The following is a 22067-nucleotide window of genomic DNA, read 5'->3' as shown; positions in this document are numbered from 1 at the left end:
ACGTGTATCTTGTTCCTAGATCGTGAGTTCTGGGAAGTCAGGGAACAAGTATTGTTAACGATTTTGCCCCTAGTATCATTTAGTTCAGAACCTGACATATGGGAACCACTTGGTAAATGTTTGGGGAATTAATGGAAGGCACATAAACGATAATGAGAGAATTTATTCATTCATTCATGAATTAATCCGAGGTCCTTCTAGGTATAAAATGCTATAGTATGAATATTCCTATTGAATATGAAATAGCATTGTACATTAGAATATGGCCTAACTCCTACATTTAAAATACTAATATACATAGTAAAGTAACCACATAAGATACATGTATATAATATGTGTGTATACAGTAGTACCCTGTTATCCAAAGGGGATATGTTCCAAGACCCTCAGTGGATGCCTGAAACTGTGGATAGTATTGAACCATATACATACTATTTTTCCTAAACATACATACCTATGGTACAGTTTAATTTATAAATTAGGCACAGTAAGAGATTAACAATGACTAACAATAAAATAGAACAATTATAACAATATACTGTAATAAGTTATGTGAATGCAGTCTCTCTCTCTCTCTCTAAATATCTTATTGCACAAATTCAATGCCTTTTCCATATTAATAAGCACATATCACATACCGTGGTCATAACTTTTGCAGTCTGAAGTGTGATAGCAAAACTAGTATGAATTTCTTTGTCCTTCTTCACAATTTCATGGAGAGAAGATTCATTCTTACCATAGATCTTAGCAAACTCAACATACGATATTTTTTCTTTCCTTATTAATTTAGGAACTTTCACTTTTTCCCTTAAAAGAAGCGCTTTACAGCTTCTCTTTGGCATATCTGGATTCCAGGTCACTACTGTTGCACTTTGTGGCCATTATTAAGTAAAAAACATTGCTTGAACACAAGCACTGTGATACTGCATATATAACCAAGATGGTTATATATATGCATACATATAACTGACTACTGGGCAGATACACTGGACAAAGGGATGATTCATGTCTGTGGTAGGAAGAAGCAGGACAGCGGGAGATTTCATCACACTACTCAGAACAGTGTGCATTTTAAAACTTATGTTGGGCTTCCCTGGTGGCGCAGTGGTTGAGAATCTGCCTGCCAATGCAGGGGACACGGGTTCGAGCCCTGGTCTGGGAAGATCCCACATGCCGCAGAGCAGCTGGGCCCGTGAGCCACAATTACTGAGCCTGCGTGTCTGGAGCCTGTGCTCCGCAACAAGAGAAGCCGTGATAGTGAGAGGCCTGCGCATCGCGATGAAGAGTGGCCCCCACTTGCCGCAACTGGAGAAGGCCCTCACACAGAAACGAAGACCCAGCACAGCCATAAATAAATAAATAAATAAATAAATAAAATAAATAATTAAAACTTATGTTTATTTCTTGAATTTTTCATTTCATATTTTCAGACCGTGGTTGACCGAGGGTAACTGAAACTGTGGAAAGTGAAACCATGAATAAGGGGGACTAATATATACATATTAAGGGAAAGTTTCTTAGTTTTATTCTTCTCATATTTACAGATCTCTTGTGACAATACGAGGAATGAAGTGGAGAAAATTTGAAACTCCAAATTCTAATATCTGAGCTATGGCTGGATTTAAATACTAGCACACAAATCTTTCTATATCTGTTCTCAATTACAAGATGACAATAGAGAGATCTACTTGCTAGTAATAATCTTATGTGCTAGTTTGATTTCTCAACCCAAGACATAAATACAAAACAGAGCTGGAAGATATTCATAAAAAGGCACAACTGAAAAACTCAAGAGAGTAAAAAAGTCTCTAACGTCCTTCTGAAAGACACATGAACTTGGCCACTCCCATTCAAGTTCAATTTAACAAATATTTATTGACTGTCTGCTTTGTGTTCAATACTGGATCAGCTTTTCATCCATTTATTCAACAAGAACTTATGGAACACTTACTTTGTACCAGGCATTACGCTAGGTAATAGAGATAGAGAAAGGAATAAAACAAAAATCCCTGCACTCAGGGAACTTATATTCTAGAAGCATGAGCGATAATAAACTTGCAAATAAATAAAATATGTAGTATGTCAGATAGTGACAAGTGCTATGGAGAAAAACTATGCTATGAAAGTTGGAAAAGGAGCTAGGGAGGGTCAGGATTAGGGAAAGGGGCATTGCAATGTTAAGTAGATGGTCATGGAAGGTGACATTTGAGTGAAAGCTGATGGAGGTCTTGAATGGCTTGCAAAATAAGGAAGGAAATGCACAAATGTCACCCTTTTCTCTATAGTCCTATGGACCTTGCATTCCACTAGGCTGTGTTTACTGGTAACGACCTATTTAACTAAACAAAGGGTGCTGTCAGACTGAATGAGACACTCCTTTAGGTAGAGGTGGAAATTGACAACTTGACTCAAACTTTAAAGGATGGGGAGAGACTGGATGTGATGTCTAGTGAGGATGGCAGGAAGAATGACATAAGCAAAGGAGGCCCCAGGCAGGAAGAACACCGATTTCTCTAGCTGAAGATCTTCCTTGCTTCAACAAAGAGGTAAGGGATAGTTAGTTACATGACATGGAGAAGCCACTATAAGCCAGTTGGAGAAGGTCACACTTGGTCATAGAGGCTATTGGAAGCCACCAAAGTTAATTGAGCAGGGAAGTAACATGATGAAACGGTATTTCAGTAAAATTAATACAGTGGTAGAGTCAGATTGGATTGGAATAAGGAGAAGCTATAGGCAGGGAGCCATTTAAAATCTTATTTTTTGTCATCCAGACATTAATTTATAAGGGCTGGGTCAGAATGGAAGCAGTGAGAACAGTGATATTTATAAAGGAGTGATGTTTATATAGAATAAATGACAGGCCTTGTTAGCTGATTAGATCTGAAGGGTAAAGAAGGGGAAGAAGTCAGAGCTGACACATTATAAAGAGAAGAGCAGATGGGGTCATTCTATGACTGAGAATTCTGTGGTCCAAACAGGGTGTGACTCGCTCAGGATCACATAGTTAGTGAAAACCTGAAGCCAGAACCCAGATTTCCTGCTTTCCCCTCCATTAAATGATTCCAAAGCTTTTAACTGGCAAGTGGGAAATAGTGCCACCAACAGAAATGAGTGATTATGGAGGGACAGCAATCTTATACAGTTGGGTAGAGGAGATGGAGAGTTTCAGTTTTTTGTTTGTGGAGTTTGAAGATATTTAAGTGGAAATATCTGGGCGATTGGAAATGCCCCGTACTAGTCTGTGATCTCGGGCCAGTCTCTTAACCTCTCTGAGCCTTGGTTTCCCCAGCTGCAAAGTGAGGATAATGTTATTACTTAAGGGTTGTTATTAATTAATTAATATTTGAAAAGGGCTTGAAACAGGCCCTGGTACAAGGTAAGTGTTATTTAATTGTCTGTTGTAAAAAATAAGTAAGATGCAATGTAAAGAAAGAGATTGGCTTTCTGAGACGGTAAGAAGAAGATATGGAGAAAACTACAGGAGAATTTGGGATAATTGATATAAGGTCTGTCATAGAAGGGAGGAATTTTATAAAGGTGAGAAACAAAATCAAATGACACAAAGATGCAGAGAAAGAGGAAGGCCTAGAGACGTCACATGGTGTGGAAAGAAGGAAGCCTTCCAGAGTGGGCTTTGGACAGAGTGGCAATTAGGAAAGAAGCCCTAGAGGGAAATTGGAGGGAGTGAGAAATGAAGCAAGGCACTTTATTTTTGAAGTTTGCCAGCGATCTGTGACTGTACCCAAGAGCAGATAGAATATTTAAAAATAGGCATTTGCCTAACTTAGTGGATAACACACTCATGGTGAATTACCAAAAGGCTGTTAAGGAAATCTGGAGTCATTTCTAACCATCATTTCTAACTAAGGAATTGATGGGATGGAGGTTAATGATGCTGGCCTTACTTTCATAGTTAGGTACCAAATGCTGAGGTGAATGAGTTGAATGCAGCATGAGCTGACATAAGATGGGAGATTTTAAGATTCCTCCCCCCCTCCCCACACACACAAAAGTTTTCCTTAATCGCAAATTCTGAAAATTTGAGATACTCTTATTACGTTTTATTTATGTCTGTGTGGACACCCATAAATTTTGCTCTGTCTGAAAGTGTATGTCACAAACATTCAGAAACTAAGAGAAGCCCATCCGAAAGGCTGACTGAAGATTCTAGTGTAAAACAATTTTCTACAAATCATCTATTTGTTCCCAGTTTGAAGAAGTATTGAATTGTTATTATTGAATTGTTCTCTTAGTATTTTTCTATGTAAATCTTTGCTTATAAATTCCAGTGTGGTAAACATACCTGGGAGAATTTTGAAAGTCAAAAACTCCACATTTCAAAAAGTTTTCTTTTCTTTGGATCTCGTTTCATAGTCTATGTAATGTTACACTTATGACCTGTGTCTTATACTATGCTTAAAGCCATTGATATTTGAAGTGGGGAGGGGGAGGAGAGTTACCTAGCCAGCTCTGAAGAATTACTAAACTACCTGAGATAGCTGAAACCAGAGAAAGAAAGGCAGTGGGCAAGAGACAGAATTCACTTCTCAGGCACTTTAATATTAGGTCACAAACTAGGTTCTATTGAACCAGCACTATCCAACAGGAATATAATGTGAGCTACATGTGTAATTTTAAATTTTCTTTAATGAGAGCCACATTCTGAAGAGGGAAAAACAAACAGGTTAAATTCATTTTAATAATATTTACCTAACATATGCAAAGTATCGTTTTAACATGATCAACATAAAAAACCATTGACAGGCTATTTTGCATCATTTTTTCTGTACTGTGTTCAAAGTTCGGTGCGTATTTTACACAGCACATCTCAATTCAGACTAACTATAATTTCAAGTGGTCCATAGCCACATGTGGGTAGTGGCTACCTACTGGACAGTAGTGCAGCTTTGAACCAAACGTATCTCGATTTCGTATTTTTTTTTAAGGGTCAGCTGACAAACAGAGGCATTACATACGGAGTGCTCTAGCAGAGTAAAACTTAGAGCAAGTCGGTAAACACAGACTTTTCCACTACAGTGAGCACTGGGAGTTTTCTGATTTTTTTCTTGAGTTTGGGGCTGGACTTCTTCGTACACTTCTCGGTCTGAAGCTGAAATAAACAGGGTTGCAGCATATGCTTGAATCACAGGAAAGTGCTCTGCACTGTTTCTCCAGAGAAAAGCATTTATCTCCAGGTTTTAAAAAATTGTTTATTCCTTGCATGGACTCGTTATATTTATTTAAAGTCACCCCAATAAGGATGACGGACATACCGTTTGCGAAAGTTGGTATGTCTCCTGAAGTTTCCACCAACTTTTTTTTTTCTTTTTCTTGTTAAATTTAAGCTGCCTGCTCCAGGGCATGATGCGAACACTTAACAAGGCCTAGCGCAAAGAATTCCAGCGTTGGTTTCCCGACCTCGCCAGCTGTGCGGGGCGGGCGGAAGGCGCGCGTTCCCAGCTCTTGCCCACAGGCCCTGGCAGCCTCGCAGCTTCGGACAGATGGAGTTTCCGGCCTCGCTCAGTGGTCGCCGGGTCATCCGCCCGAGCTCCTTTCTGCCTGAGGTCAGGGCCCCGGGAAGAAGCGCGCCGGCGGTCCGAGCATCCGGAGGGCAATTCCGCGGTGGGTCCACACCCTCCTCGCGCGCCGCTCCCTGCGCGCCGGGCCGGGCGCCGGGTGGCAGGGCTGGCCGCCGCAGCTCTGAGGTTGGGCCCTCCCCCGGGGTGATTTCAGCGCTGAAGGTGGAAATGCGGAAGTTTCCAGCTGCGACTGACAGATGAGGCTCGCGTCCCGCTCGGCACGTGCTGCTGCAGCCCTGCGGCGCGCCAGGCCCCCGCTGGGCGCCTCCCCAGACCCTAGAGGCCGAAGAGCCGGCGGCGCGCCATGGCTACGCTGCCGAGCGCAGAGCGCCGCGCGTTCGCGCTCAAGATCAACAGGTAAGAGGCGCCCCGCGGCGGAGTCGCGGCCGCACCGCCCCAGCTGGTGGAGTGCGGCGCCTGGGCCGCTCCGAGGGGTGAGGGTGGAGGTTGCCGCCGCCGGAGTCCCTGGGAGTCCGCGGGGGGGAGGGCGGGGAGGGCGTCCGAGACACGGGCCCCGGGGCCCCGGGGCTCCGGGGCCTCGAGGCGGCTGCGATGGGGCCCTTGAGCGCGGGATGGCCCGAGGGCTGGGCTCAGCCAGCTCCTCCCCGAGAACCCCAGTCCTCCTGATGGTCCTGTCACCAGTGTCTCTTCCCAGAGCCACCTCCCCAACCCCGCCTCGCCCGCGCCACCCTCGGGGTTGACAGGTGGCCGGGCCCGGGTAGTGTGAAGGACACAGGGTTAGCAGTGCTGGGCACGCCACGGAGTTTCTCATAAACTGCGCCTTGCTTTGAGGCTGCTCCGAGAAGGGGCGAGAGAAGAAGTGGTTGAAATGAGGAGAGTTTTGCTTTGAGGCAGCTGCTTCAAAACTTCGGTTGTTCTGAGGAGGACTCTTTCCCCCTCTCGTTTTATTTTTCCAGAAAAAAGTTTGGCTCCTACTGACATCGCTATTTTTATTCTCTGGTCCAAAGGAGCCATGAAGTGGAAAAAGTGATTTTTTAAATTCTCCGTTTAAATAAACAAAAAGGAATTGCCTGTGGCTGACATTTTTACATTTCTAGCACTCCAGCAAAGAACTAAGGACATAGATCCAACCCACCATCCAATTCATAATCAAAATTGCACAAACTAAATGTAAGCACATCTACTGCTCAAAGCTCTCTCTAAAGGTGCTTTAACTGCAGTTTTTCCTCCACTGAAAACTGCTGACAAGTGTTTGGAGACTGTTTTGTCGTGCCCTGAGAAATCTAGACTGTCTGGTTAAAAGATAATATGAAATTCATCCTGAAGGGTCAACTTATTATTTTACTGCCCTCATTGCTCTAGGATTAGTTAGTCTTCTTTTAGCTGAGCCTGTGAAAGGCTAGTTCCACAGTCCATTTTTGTGCTGCTAGACTGCGAAGAGGTTTCAGCCACGGGGAATTAGAAGCCCGGAATAATAAGGTGGTAAGGTCTTGCAGAGGGCATATTGAGCTTTACTGGCCATTTTATTTCCACCTGTTGTGTAGCTGTGAGCAAACCATTTTCTCTTTTTTTTTTTTATGATTTTTTTTCCTCCATATTTTAAATTTATTTATTTATTTATTTATTTTTCGTTGTGTTGTGTCTTCGTTTCTGTGAGGGCTTTCTCTAGTTGTGGCAAGCGGGGGCCACTCTTCATCGCGGTGCGCGGGCCTCTCACTATCGCGGCCTCTCTCGTTGCGGAGCACAGGCTCCAGACGCGCAGGCTCAGTAGTTGTGGCTCACGGGCCTAGTTGCTCCGCGGCATGTGGGCTCTTCCCAGACCAGGGCTCGAACCCGTGTCCCCTGCATTAGCAGGCAGACTCTCAACCACTGCACCACCAGGGAAGCCCCAAACCATTTCTCTTACCTTACTATTTCTTCATCTTTAAAATGAGTTTAATTATTATTGTGTACTGTGTATTAATGTTGGAGGCCGAAAGGTAGTAGTCAAAAGGCATAAAGTATATCAGGGATTTCCCTATGGGGATTTTTTTTCTGCATCGGGTTTCGTGCCTGTTGCCATGCAGGAGGGACAGTTCGTTTGGGGGCTGAGGGAAATCAAACTGAAGTTCCTGATGGATGTACCACTTGTCATAGCTGCTGCTCTTCTATCTCTCTTCTATTTCAGGTCAGGTGGTATGACTCTGACAGAAATATGTTAGAGGCTTGGGGATGGGTGGAATTAATCTGAGGAGAGCAGTAGGACCTTCACTAATCCCTATAAGGCAGTCTTGAAAGCAGCAGTGGGGTTGGTGTAGCCTGGGGGTTCAGAATAAAGGCCCTTTCTGACTTACTTAAAATGGTATAGATGATCCTATTTGCAAAGCAGAAATAGAGACACATAGAGAACAAATGTATGGATACCGAGGGGTAAGTGGGAGGGTGGGAGGAATTGGGAGATTGGGATTGACATATATACGCTGTTGATACTATTTATAAAATAGATAACTAATGAGAACCTACTGTATAGCACAGGGAACTCTACTCAATGCTCTGTGGTGACCTGAATGGGAAGGAAGTCCAACAGGGAGGGCATATATGTATATGTATGGCTGATTCATTTTGCTGTACAGTAGAAACTAACACAACATTGTAAAGCAACTATACTCCAATAAAAATTAATTTAAAAAAACAATAATACCTGTGTAACCATGACAAATACTAGTCTATTAATCCAACAAAACAAGATAATCAAAACTGAAATAAAAACAAAGATTCTAAAAAAAAAAAAAAAAAGAATAAAGGCCCTGGCTGGAATCACATCTGCTTACCGATTGGCTCTCTGCACCAGACTAACTGTGTGACACTGGGCATGCTATTTACCCTCTCTAAACTTTGAGTTTTTATATGTTGAATGGGGATATTCATCATAATCAATACCTACCTTGTATGACTGTTGAGAGGATTAAGGGAAATAATATATACAAAGCGCTTATAGTGCCTGGCTCAGAATAAATGTTAAATAAATGATAGCTGGCTTCATCCACATTACTATCAGCTTCATCATTGTCGTCATCATCTCCATTGCCACCAACTTGAAGATCCTAAGAAAGAAAGGTAAGAAGAAAGCTGAAGCTGGAGAACTTCCTGTGCAGAGACCAGTCTGGGCTGGGAACAGTGATGCCAGTAGCAGGTTGGAGCCCCCTTGGGGTTGATGTTCTTGCTCATATGTCTTCCATCTCTGTGCTGAGGATACCAGACACACCCAGTGGAACAGAATGCGTGATGCAATCTGACCAAGAAAGGCGCCACTCAAGTTAAATAAAATTTAAAAGGTTCCCTAATCCTCAGGCAAAAATAAGGATTGGATATTCCTGTTTAGGGGGTTCTATTTTCCCTTTGGAAGCATTTTGTGTACTGGGTAGAGAGTTATGCAGAGGAGCTTGGCAGAAATTATTGTTCAAAGGAATGGATTAATAAGGGCCTACCTAGTATTAACATAATGTTAAAATGCACCATTTATTGATCATTTACTATGTCCCAGACACTGTGTTATGTGCTTAACGGATTATATTGTTAGATTCTTACAAAAACCCTATGAGACTCACCTGACGTCTCATATAGAAGAAGAAAATGAAGCTTGGAGATGTAGTTGCACAGGCCATGTAATTTGTTCAAGGCCATGCAAACATCAGAGGCAGAGCTGGGATTACAAACTGCTCCAAAGGCTGTGTTCTTAATTGGGCATGTGCTATTTTGATCCACATTTCTTAGAATTTCCTTTAAAAGCAAGCAAGTAATTAATTTAAAAAAAACACATCATTTCAGTAGCAGCATTGCAAATTGTTCTGATCAGTGTTTAACATGTAAACAAACTAAGTGTGATGTTTTGCAATTTTGAAGTTGGAAAAGAAAATATTTTCCCTTGCACGCCTGTGTACTATTCTTTTTTTTAAATAGATCAACTTACAAAAGTAAGGCAATGTTGAAATATGGCCATCAGTACATTCAGCATGGGTTCATATTTTTTCACCTTTCTACCCTGAATGATACAAACTATCATTAAAAAATGTTTGTGGGGTTAAATCAATGTGCTTCCTATAAAGGAAATACTCAAATCTGATATATTAAAAATTTTACTTGTAAAAAGCTGAGTTCTGCCCATACCAGCCTAAAGAAAGAGTGAGCAGACTACCTTACAGTAGGAAAAGAATGTTCCTCATTGTTCCCAAATTCTTTGGCTTCCTGCAAGCAGCATTGCCCAGTCTAGGGGCAGGACCAAAGTGAAGGAGGAACCTGGGAATGCCCACCAGTGCCCATTCCCCCATGATTGCCCTGGCTCTTTCATATTCTTATGAAGCCTAAATTTCCATGTGTTGGAAATCATCATAGGATATTTTTTTGTTTCATTTTGAGCACCAAGTGTAATTGTATGATGTGATCGTATGATGTGTTACAGTTGAACATCTCTCTAGAACCCACAGCTTGGGGAGATACAAGAGAAAAGATCTACCACTGAATTTTTCTAAGCTGGAAGAGTAAAATTTAATTTCTTATAAGTGTTAGATATTTGTCTTCGTTTCAGTTTAATTGTCACTAACTTCCTGTGCACAAAGGAAAGACTACATCTGAATTAAGCAGTTCATACTTATGTTTGCATTGGGGAATTCAGGCACTGCTGCATTAAGTGTCATAATACATTCCTTGTATGAGCACCAAGTCTTATCAACTACCTTTCTTTCTTAGTAGCATTTAGGGCTTTCATGTGTTATAAAAATTATTATTACTATTCTGAAAATTCATTAAACAAAATCTTAGTTTCTTTCAAACACAGGATATAGAACTAGATCAAATATGAAAGTAATGTAAGGACCTTGGTAAAGAGAGGAAAAATGCACAATGTAGAAAAAATATTAATGATTCTCTGGACATTAAGGATTGAAAGGGGTAAATAATAATGACTTATGCTTGTGTAATTCTTACTGTATGGCAGGTATGGGTCTATGCATATCATAACTCATTCACCCCTGTGATGTAGGAACAATTACTATCTCCATTTTACAGATGGAAAAACTGGGCACCAAGGACTTATGAAAATTGTCCAAAGTCACAAACATCTAAGGCCGGAGCTGGAATTCAAATGCAGGCAGCCTTGCTCCAAAATCCTCTCCCTAAACCCCTATACACCATGCTACTGTCTCAGATTTATTATATTTATTTATTTTTAAAAATTTTTTGCTGCACTGAGTAGCATGTGGGATCTTAGTTCCCTGACCAGGGATGGAACCTGCGTCCCCTGCAGTGGAAGCATGGAGTCTTAACCACTGGACCACCAGGGAAGTCCAGTTTTATTTTAAAATAATAATAAAATAAGTAATATTTATTGGCTACTTACTATGTGCCTAGTATTGTGTTGTGAACTTTACATACCTTCATTTCATCATTGTAGAAAAGGAACAAAATGTGATGCATAATAATTATCATTAGAGAGTGATTTTGTGTAAGATAAAAACAAGGGTCCAAGAAGACAGATTGCATTTAAGAACAATCCCAATAATCTTAGAAAAAAGATACAAATGAACTTGTGTACAAAACAGAGATAGACCCACAGACATAGAAAATAAACTTATGGTTACCAAAGGGGAAAGGCGGGGAGGGATAATTTAGGGGGTTGGGATTAACATATACACACTACTATATACAAAGTAGATAACCGACAAGGACCTACTGTATAGCACAGGGAACTATACTCCATTTTTTGTAATAACCTACAAGGGAAAAGAATCTGAAAAAGTATATATATATGTGTATATATATATATATACACATATATATATGTATATATACACACACACACATATATAACTTAATCACTTTGCTGTACAAAGTGACATTGACATTGACGATGTTATGAGATCATAACATGACATTGTAAATCAAGTATACTTCAATAAAAAAAGAACAATCCCAATAATTTTCAGCATAAAGACCAGAACAAGAAGGAGGCACTGAGCTGTGCCTGAGAAGTGTTTGCTAATTTTGTCTGCAAAAATGATGCAAGCATAAAATATATGTATTCATATGTCTAAATGCACGTCTGCAGTGAAACAGTGCTATTCTTTAGTAGTGACGGCAGAGCAGGGTGTGGTTGCTTTCAGAAATTGCTTCATTTGTCGGATGTGTTCTAGACCAAAAACCATGAGAAGAGGCTTCAGGCAATTGAACTCAGAATTTTGGTCTTTCACATTCAGAATCATTTTTTTTTTTTTGGATTCTTGGAAAAGCTCCACTTGAACTTCAGGCATCTAGTGCAATTGAATGCCAGGGTGAGCTTTTCAATTGGAGTTCTTTGAGCTCTGACAATTCACATGTATATGTAAAGTCAGTGTTTACTTCTACATGGCAAAGAAAATATAATTATGTCATGTGGTTACCTAGGGAGAGAGGGAGAGCTTAGGGGACCAGGTCTCTCATCTCCACTCCCCACACAGAGCTAGTGATGGAATGAGATGATGTTAAAAACGCCTCAACCTTCCATCCTCTGTAATAGACAGGGATGTGACTACCCGTCTAGACTTCTTGCTGGAGGAGGCTAAGGAAAAAGAGTGCTTAGTTCTTTTCAATGGTGAACACCAGGTGCTTATTCATGTTTTGGTCAATAATCAGTGGCTAAAGCAACAGGAATGTGCTATTCCTTTTCCCACGAATGTTCAGTCTAACTTATTACCAATCAGCAGCTATAAAGGTTCTCTAGGCTCTAGGAAATTACAACAGAGTTTATGCAGTTGTGGTTAAGTGTGGTCCCTGTGCTTCTAGAGTTTGCACTTTAGTAGTATAGTTTGCTGTATTGACAACTTGGGGGTACGCAGAATAAAAACAGAATGATCTCTCTGAAAGTATATAGGAAGGCATCTGTATGCAGGGTGCAGTGAAATCAAACAAATTGGCAAAGTTGGCCTAGGGTATAAGACCATTATATTACGTCCCACTGTGTTTAGATCAAATGCAGGATTAGAAAAGCAGAAATGGCAATGGCAGAACCAGTGTTTCATCCACATTCTATTCTTTCATCCATGTTCATCATTAAAAGTAGGAAAGTACAACAAGCAAAAATTTCTATTACCCATAAGTTATAGCTCTTAATATTTGGATGTACATCTTTCCATTTTTAGAAAAGTGAGATCACATTGCACATGTTTTATGCTGTACTTTTTAAATTTAGAAATATGAACTCTCCATGTTCATCCACATAGAGCTACATTATAATTTACATAGGCTGTATAAAATTGTGTTGTTTAGATATACAGTGATTTATTGAATTAATTCTCTATGATTGGGTCTTAAGATAGTTTCTAATTTTTTATAATAATGTGCAGAGCTTGATGAACAGTTTTATGCATATATCTTTATGTGTTAGTGCAAATATTCCCTTAAAATTTCTAGAAGTGGAATTGCTTGCTTAAAGGAAAGAAACATTTTTCAAGCTTTTGCTACACATGGCCAAGTTGTTTCCCAGAAAAGTTATACCTATTTACACTGCTGCCAGTGGCCCTACAAGTTCTCATTTCCTCACATTCACACCCCCACCTGGTTTTATCATTCTTTTAAAACTTTATTAGAAATCTTGATCCCTTCTCTTCAATGTCTCTTACCTCTTCCTATTCAGCTTCTCTCCCAGATCCCTGTATGATCTCTGAAGTCATTCTTTAGGGATTAAAATAGTTGTGCAATATATATATACTACCAAATGTAAAATCCTTATGGGGATATTTGGGGCTTGGTAAAATTGAATGGTTGGGCTGATTCTCCCCTGTTTGATCAGGGAGATGTAGTTCCTCTATTGTACCATACCTCAAATTAGACAAACTGGGAAGAATGGCCATGGATAGAAATGTTTTTCCCCAAATCTCTGCTTTGCCTTGTTGCTACACAGGGCAGTACTCAGCACACAGCAGACATCTTCTTTGGTGGAACTGTTTGAGTTCTCGGTAGTCAGTTCTCTGCTGTGTACTCTGAACACTCAAGAGAACTTGGGGTCTCATCAAGAAGTTACCCACCTGAGGCCCTGGATTGTTAGGGAGGCAAACTAGAGTTGCCTAAGGGGTGCTAGTCCTCATGCAGTAATTTACACCAGAATGACCATCCCCTTTCCCTTATGCTAGTGGAAAACTTGGGTTCAAAGTCCACTAAAAATGCACTTTATCCTGCTATTTACCATAAATGTTGTTTCAAGGCAATGCTGGCCATCTGTTCTCTATGGGAACAGGATTGCCTCTGGTTTGCTTTACCTACTGGTATTTTACTCTTTCATTCTAAATCACTACCTGTTCTCACAGTATCCCTTTAGAAGGGGTATCCAATTTGCCTATTTTTTAAAATTAATCTTTATTGGATTATAGTTGATTTACAATGTTATGTTAGTTTCTGCTGTACAGCAAAGTGAATCAGTTATACATATACATATATCCACCCTTTTTTGGATTCTTTTCCCATATAGGCCATTACAGAGTATTGAGTAGAGTTACCTATGTTCTGCAATAGGTTATTATTAGTTATCTATTTTATATATAGTAGTGTGTATATGTCTCCAATTTGCCTATTGTATCTTGTTCTCTACCCAATAATTTCAATCAACTCACATGAATTTTTTGATTGCCTATGATTTTCTCTAGGCATTATGAAGAACAAAAAAAACCCCAAACTCCCAAAACAACAAGTTTATGCCCCCAGAATTCAGCTGGAGTGAGCAGATTCACATAAGTGAACACAAGAGATGGTGTTTGGTTGCATGGCCAGGTGAGGGTTAAGGGCAGGAATGAAATGTTGACATAACTCAGAGGGGAAGGAAGGAGTAGCAGCCCTAGAGGGTGAGGCGGTGAGGCTTCAGCCAGGCCTGAAGGACAGGGAGGTGATTGACAGATGAAACTGGTATAGTGCAAAGAATGGTTTGGAGGGGGCTCCATGAGAGGGGTAAGGAGGCAGTTGCAGTCATTCCGATGTGAGGTGATGTCTGGGATTAGGCTGGTGTAATGAGCATGGAAAGAAAAGGGTCTGCGTCAAAAGATACTTTAAGGGGAATCAGCTGAACTTGAGAAACAACTAAATATTTATTCATTGGCTCATTTCATGAATATTGATTGTAGTCAACTATGTGCCTGGCAGTGTGTGTTCTAAGAGGTGAGGATAGAGCAGTGAATAAGCAGACAAGGTTCTTGTCCTGAAAGAAGTCATTTTTCCAATGGGAAGACAATAAAGAAATAAACCAGGAAATGAAAAGGAAATATCAGGTAAAATACGGTGCTATGCAGAGAATGTAAAAAGGGCCATGTCAGGTGTGTGGATACCTTAGGATAGAATGGTCAAGGAAGGCATCCCTAAGGAGATGAGCTCCGGCCAGGACCAGGCAGGGGAGTTAGTTAGCAAGTCCCATACCCAGGGCAAAAGTAAGGCTGATGTGTTGGAAGAAAAGAGAGCCAGTGTGTCTGGATAGAGTGAGTGAGGTGGGGAGTGGTAGAGATGAAGAGAAAAGTAGGCAGAAATGAAATCATAAAAAGTCCTTAGAAGCCGAGGAAAATGTTCAAATGTTATTCCAAGTGCAATGGGAAGGTTTTGGGAGCAGAGGCACGATGTGATTGACCTCTGTGTTTAGAATATCACTCTGGCTCCCCTATGGAGAAGAAAAGAGCAGAAGCAAGGCGAGGTGAGAGGTAGTACAGGGTCCAGGGGAAAGGTGATGGTGGCAGGACTGGGGAGCCGAGAATAGAGGGAGAGAAGCCGTCAGCTCTGAGACATATTTTGGAAATTGGGTTGATGGATAAGACGTGGCATGGAGGACAATGAGAGAAAAAGAGGAATCAAGATGTCTCTCAGGTTAGAGTTATGTGTGGATGTTGATGCTTTTAACAGATAAAAAAGACTGGATGAAGAACAGGCTTTCAGGCTGAATCAGGAGTTTAATTGGGGACGCACTAAGATGCATATTAGAAATTCAACTGGAATTACCTACTACGTAGTTTTATTCGGGAATCTGGGGCTCAGGGGAGAGGTCAAAGCTGGATATTTAAATTTGCACATCATTACCGTATAGATGATATTTTAAAATAATGGGGAGAAAGAAAATATTAGAGTTATCTTGGTAAGTTTTTTAACAGCTACAAAGCTATATGTGTAGTATGATATCTTTTTTATGGAAAAGTACATATGTGTGTATCTCCCTACAGAGATTAAATAGATTGATACATGTGATAGGGAGGTGAGCGGAAGGACATGTGCTAACATGTGATAAGTGTTGGATAATACCTGGGTGTTAGGATTATTGGTGATTTTTGTTTCCTTGTATGCGACGTGTGTGGATGTATATTTGACAAGTTTTCTTCAAAGAGTGTTTTTGTAATTGGGAAAACTAAAGTTTATAAAAGAGGTAACACTAAGATTTCCATCCTGGGGAAATTGGATAAAGAGGATGCCAATGAGAAATTATGAAAATCTGGACCTTGAGTTGGTTTAAGGAGGATGATTTTGTACTTCTCTTGTAGAGTTTTGTTTAAGAGAATATAGTAGATTTCACATTTCCATATATTTGCTCTCCCTCCCTGTCAGAGGAATTTACTTTTCACCTTGTTGAAAGTGATGTGGTCGCTTTGAGGTACGCTTTCAGAGCTGGCCTGCCCTTTGTCATATCATTGCTTCCTATTCTATACAACCAGCAATGCTCCAGACAGAGGCTGATCTGTCAACCTGTGTCCTAGAGTAGAGACAGTTAGAGCAGAGCCACAATTGCTCTCTGGAAGTCTTTGTTTTTATAAGACACTAAGATTTTTGGATTATTTTTTATCACAGCAAAACCAAGCCTACCCTGACCAGTACAGATGAGCATAAAATATACAGCATTTCTAATGGGCAGTTTGAGATACAAACTTGCGGCTTGAATGATAGGTCAGGATGGAAAATATTGATTAGGAAGTCATCAATAAGATGGGGCTGGGAATGAAGAATGGACACATTTTCTAAGTAAGGATGTAGACTGGGAAGAGAAAAGGAATGGGCCTAGAGGGTCACTGCTAGTTGGTGCAAGAGAAGAGCTATACAGAGAGGAGGAAGAATTTGACTAAGGTGTGGCAGACTGGGGTGCTATTAGAAAAGGGAGGTAACAGGGCAGTTAAACAGGTCAGATGCAAAATTATGAGGACAAAGAAAGAGGCATCAGATTTGACTTGATGGTGATCAGTGTGAACCTCTGAGACAGCAGTTTTAGTGGAGCTGTGGGGAAGGAAGTCAGATTTCACAGGTTATGAAGGGAGTCAATGCAGAGGAAATGGAGGAAGCTGGTAGAGACCACTCCTTTCAAAAGTTTGGATCAGGCAGAGGAGAAGTGGGGCAGCGGTAACCAGCGGCTCTAACAAGGCTTTGACTTTCACACAAATATCACATGCAATGCTAACAGAGGATTCTTTCATCTTAGAGAGAAAGCACGCAGTTTATTTTTTTTTCCCTATAAAATAAGTCTTACATGTGACTAAAGATATTTAAAATACCTGATACTGTCTAATATATCATAAATTTTGCTGGCACTAACAGTAATTAAAATAGTCAACTTAGATATTTTCTTCCTGGGAGATTTTGAAACTCAGTGGCACTGTTATATATTATCTTTAAGAACATGGTTGTCCTTTCTGTTTTATTTTCTTTACATTTATCTTCATATATTTGAATTACAAAAATTATAGGAAAGAGTACCTATGTTAGCTACATGTTAAACAAACCACGTGTTGTGCGTTGAGTTGTGTCCCCCCCCAAAAGATTCCTAAGTCTTTGTGAACGTCATCTTATTTTGGAAATAAGGTTTTTGCAGATGTAATCAAGTTAAGATGAGGTCACACGGGATTAGGGTGGACCCTAAATCCAATCACTGGTGTCCTTATGAGAAGAGACACAGAGCCACACAGAGAGGAGGCCATGTAAAGACAGGCAGAGATTGGAGTTATGTCACCACATGCCAAGGAACACCAAGGTCTGCCAGCAACCACCAGAAGCTAGAAGAGGCAAGGAAAGATTCTTCCCTAGAGCCTTCAGAGGGAGCAGGTCCTGCTGACACCTTGATTTTGGACCTCTGGCTTCCAGAACAGCTTGAGAATAAATTTCTGTTGTTTTAGGCCACCAGGCTCATGACAATTTGTTATGGCATCCCTAGGAAACTAATAGAGTACCTCAAAGTTTATTCACTTAAAACAACAGCAGTTTAGTGTTTCTCATGATTCTGTGGGTTGGCAGTTTGGGTTGGGCTCAGCAGTTTGGTTCTGCTGGTCCTGCTGTGGGCATCATGTGGCTGCAATTCCCTGGTGGCTAGACTGAAGCTGGAGCATCTAAGATGGCCTTACTCACAAGTCCAGGGCCCTGGGGGGCTGGCTGTCTCTCTGCACATGGTCTCTTTTCCTTCAGAGGTCGGCTCCATATTCCTTACATGGTAGAGAGGACATTCTAAGAGGATGAAGGTGGAAGCTGCAAGGCTCCTTGAGGCTTAGTCTAGAGCTCCTACAACATTACTTACACCACATTCCTTGGTCAAAGCAAGCCACAAGGCAACCCAGCTTCAAGGGATAGGGAAGTAGACTAAGTCTCTTGATGGGAGGAGCTGCAAAATATTTGTCCATTTTAATCTGTTACAGCCCCCAACAAAAAAAATGATCATATCCCATTTCAAACTGCACATATTTAAGCCAAAGGTCTTGTCATTCTCTGTTCAGATCACAATACCCATTTCACTGGCAGAGAAACTGAGAACAGATTAAATCAACTCCTTCAAAGTTACCAATGAATCATGCTTTGTGAGAGACTTTTTTGGCCCATGGAAGACAGCTATATATCCGGAAGAGCTAATCACAGTCCTGCCTGGAGGCAAGTGAATAAACTTAATAACTTCCTGGGTTTCTCTTAAATCCCATAATTACGTTGATGGAGCCCAGATTGCAGAGCTCTCTAGTCCAGAGATGAAGCAGCAGTTTGAGGATATCAGAGAAAGAAGGTGCTTGAAAATTGCTATGTGTCATTCAAAGGAGCAGGATTTGAGGCTAAATTAAATGACTAGGAAAAGGGCCAGTGAGCTCTTTATCCTCAAGAGTTACCAAATGGGCTTAGAAATTCAGTGACTGCTCTGGTCCAGTGTATGTTCTGGGCTGGGAAGAATTAATGAGAGTAGAAGAAAAGAATGGTGCAGAGAAGCAGAGAGATCGACCTGTTAGGAAGGTATGTGCTGTGGTCTGTCTTAGAAGGTTCACCCTTTTATGAGTTAGGATTGCTTTTAGCTGCTGCAAGGAACAGACAATCCCGCTAAACAGTGGCTTAAATAAATCAGGGGTTTACTTATTTTTCTTGAGTAGGAAGAATTCCAGTGGTTGGCAGTCTAGGCTTGGTGTGATAGTCCAAAATACCACTGGAGACCCAGGTTCCTTGTGTCTTTGTGTTCCACCATCTTTAGTGTGTGGCTCTCATCCTCATGGTCAGAAGATGGCTCTTGAAATTCTACTCATTGAAAGAATATTGAAGACAGGAAGAAGAGGAAAGGCCAAAGAGGCATGTCAGCTAACTTTGCTCTCTTTTCAGGAACTTTCCCAGAAACTCCCACAGTGACATTTGCTATATGCCTCATTGATCAGATCTGTTACTCTACCTATAAGAGAGGTTGGCAAATGTAGTTTTTATTAGCCCAGCGCATTGCCACCTCCAACAAAACTAGGGTTGAGTTAGAAGGAAGGGGATAATATCTATTGATGGGCAACTTAATGGGCTTTGCCATTGCTCCCAACAGTTGCTCTGGGGACAAATTAGTGACAGAACTTCCATTGTGGCAACATGGTGCTTCCATCCCATTAATACTTGTAGCAGATTCAAGCTCATCTAATTCCAGGACCCTGGCCTAATGAGGAGGGATATCCAGGCTTATAGGTCTAGTATTAAATTAGCTGTTGTAACAAATAATCCCAAGATCTCAGTGGATTAACCCAACAAAATCTTATTTCATATTCATGTCACAGTCTGATGCAGGTCAGGTGGCTCTCCTCCAAGCAGTGACTCAGGGACCCAGGCTGCTTCCACCTTATGGCTCTGCCATCAGAAAAACTTTCAGGTTTTTCTGATAACATTCAGCTGTTGGCCAGGAGGAAAAGAGAGTGAAAGATTGTGCCTCCAGTTCTTAAATACCTCAACTCAAAAGTGGTCCACATCACTTCCACTCACATCCCATTGATGAGGACTACTTACAAGTCCATTGATGTGCAAGGAAGGCTGGGAAAGATAGTTCTTGTCCAGCAGCTACTTTCCAGCAACAGATCTTCACTGCAAAAGGGGAGCATGAATCTTTGGGGGTCAACTAGCCATCTCTGCTACAGGGTCCCAATCACGAAGGAGGAGCCATTAACAAAATATCAATAAATGTATGTGTAGGCCTTGTTTGCTGTGCGTTTGGTGGATAGATAAAAGCCACGTGGTCTCAGTCCCAAGAGTATGAGAGTGGAGGCTGTAATGGAAGCAAACATGAAAAGCAAATGCTGAAAGCACCTGAGATTCTAGGAGGAGATAATAAGAATACAAGGCATAATTATCCTTTTAAGGCAGGTGACTGATAGTTTAAAAAAATTTATTTTAAATCTAATTGCAGTTAAGGACACCAGAAGGGCTATGTACAGCTGAACACTTATTGGAAACTCTGCAGATTGACAAGGAGCCAAGTGGCTCAGCCATTTTTTTTTTCCTGAGAACAATCAGTTTTAACACACTTGAGGAAAAACCACAAGATGAAGATATTTTTAAAGCTTTTGAGTGATTAACTTAGAATTAATATTTCATTTGACAGGAAGTAAGATGTTTCGTATGTTAGAGAAAGAAGCATTCGAAAACTTTGCAGTCCCACTGAGGAGTAACAATGTCATAGTCCAATCTCCCCTCTGTGACAGGAGAACTTTGATGAGAAGCTGAGTCACTTTACTTTTCGTGACTGGTTCCCTTTGGGTCGGTTGAATTCTCTTGTTTATTTGCCTTTTAATCGTTTTAATAATCTGTGAAATCAATCTTCCTTATTCATGTTAACAGTTGTAGTAATAATAATAACAACAACCCACAGAGCTCTCACTGCAGAGAGAAAACAGGTTAAACCTTTGAGTCAGGATAGGAGGAGGCAAACAAGTCAGATTCCTGTCCCAACCCCACTGATTCCCAACAGGAGCATTTTTCAAAAGTTCTTTAACTTCCCCGAGTCTTAGTTTTCTCATCTGTAAGACAGAAATATTAATAATACCAACATCAACAGGGTCAAATGAAATAGTATCTATGAAAATGCCACATAAATCAGAGAGCACTGCACGCATTTTAATAAAACATCTGTAAAATGGGAATAGGTGCCTTGTTTCTGTGATCAGTCGATGAGGTGACATATGTCATACACCTGGCACAGGGTCTCACACTTGGTCACACAGGATCTCAGAAAAGAAAAATAAAACACATCACACTGAATATTTGAGTCACACCAGGCTCCAAATGCCCATTTTACCACTTCCTAACTAGCTGTGAGCAAGCTACTTAACTTCTCTGGGCCTCAATTTCTTTATCTGTTACATAAAAAGATAATGTACTATCCTATAGGGTTGTTATTAGAATTAAATGAGACTGTGCAGAAATTACCATATACATGTTTGATAAATGTTAATTTCTCTTTCCTCTTCTCCTTTGGAAAAGGAAAGTGATTTGGTATAAATAGTTGAATTCTCATTTGCGATTAAGAAATAAGCAAATTATTTAATCCATATTAAAGGAATTGTTTTGTTTTCTGAGCAAAGTTAAATAGCAACTGCTCCTCTGCAGTTTAAAAAATTTTTTTTTAATGTTAAAAAAAATTGTTTTGTTTTCTGAGCAGACTTAAATAGCAGCTGCTCCTCTGCAGAGAAGGGCAGCCTGAGCCTCCGTATCAAGTAGTCCTGGTGATTCAGGTTTTCTTTTGCCTGAACACAGCTGTCCTGGGCTGCTACACACACCCCGCACGGCCTTAGAAGAATTCACACATTTCAACTTTCTGGGTCTCAGTTTCTTCAAGATGGAGTTATAATAGATGATTTCTAAAATCCCTTTCAGAGCTAACATGACTTTGTTTGTTTATAAATGCTTCCCCCACTAGATCCACTCAAAAGGATGAATGCCAGGTCCCAGACTGTCCTTGAGAAGAAATTTGGGACCCAAGCCAATAACAAATGACAGCAACTTAACTATGACTTTTTTCAAAATTCTGTTTTACTGAGAAGTAGATCAACTGTATAATTTGTCTTCATTGACAGAGGAAGACTGTCAATGAGAAACTGAGAAATCAGTGGTATATTTCTTGTCACATCAGAAGGAAAGAAATAGACACAATATGATCAATGACTATTATTTTTAAAAATGAATTCTTGCATGTTTTGAGCACTTTTACCATGTCCTTCACATGTGTTACCTTGTATAATTCTCATAACAGCCTAAAAGCTTAAGGGTGTTCTTATTATCCCAAGGATGTAGATTTGGAAA

At 40.6% G+C, this 22067-nt stretch overlaps 1 protein-coding gene across 1 annotated transcript in view; it reads left to right on the top strand.

The window, feature by feature from the left end:
- Positions 1-5687: 5687 nt before the first annotated feature.
- DOCK8 (dedicator of cytokinesis 8) overlaps positions 5688-22067 on the top strand; it is a 222501-nt gene continuing 206121 nt past the window's right edge. Inside the window, exon 1 of the mRNA XM_036856043.1 lies at positions 5688-5939. Coding sequence (XP_036711938.1) covers positions 5887-5939 — 53 coding nt within the window. The 5' untranslated portion in view covers positions 5688-5886. The remainder of the gene's footprint in view (positions 5940-22067) is intronic.

This window comes from Balaenoptera musculus, chromosome 6 (genome assembly GCF_009873245.2).
Source record: "Balaenoptera musculus isolate JJ_BM4_2016_0621 chromosome 6, mBalMus1.pri.v3, whole genome shotgun sequence".
NCBI classification, from domain to species: Eukaryota; Metazoa; Chordata; class Mammalia; order Artiodactyla; family Balaenopteridae; genus Balaenoptera; species Balaenoptera musculus.
Note: the sequence above shows the minus strand (reverse complement) of the source record. Positions and strands in the feature narration are given on the sequence as shown.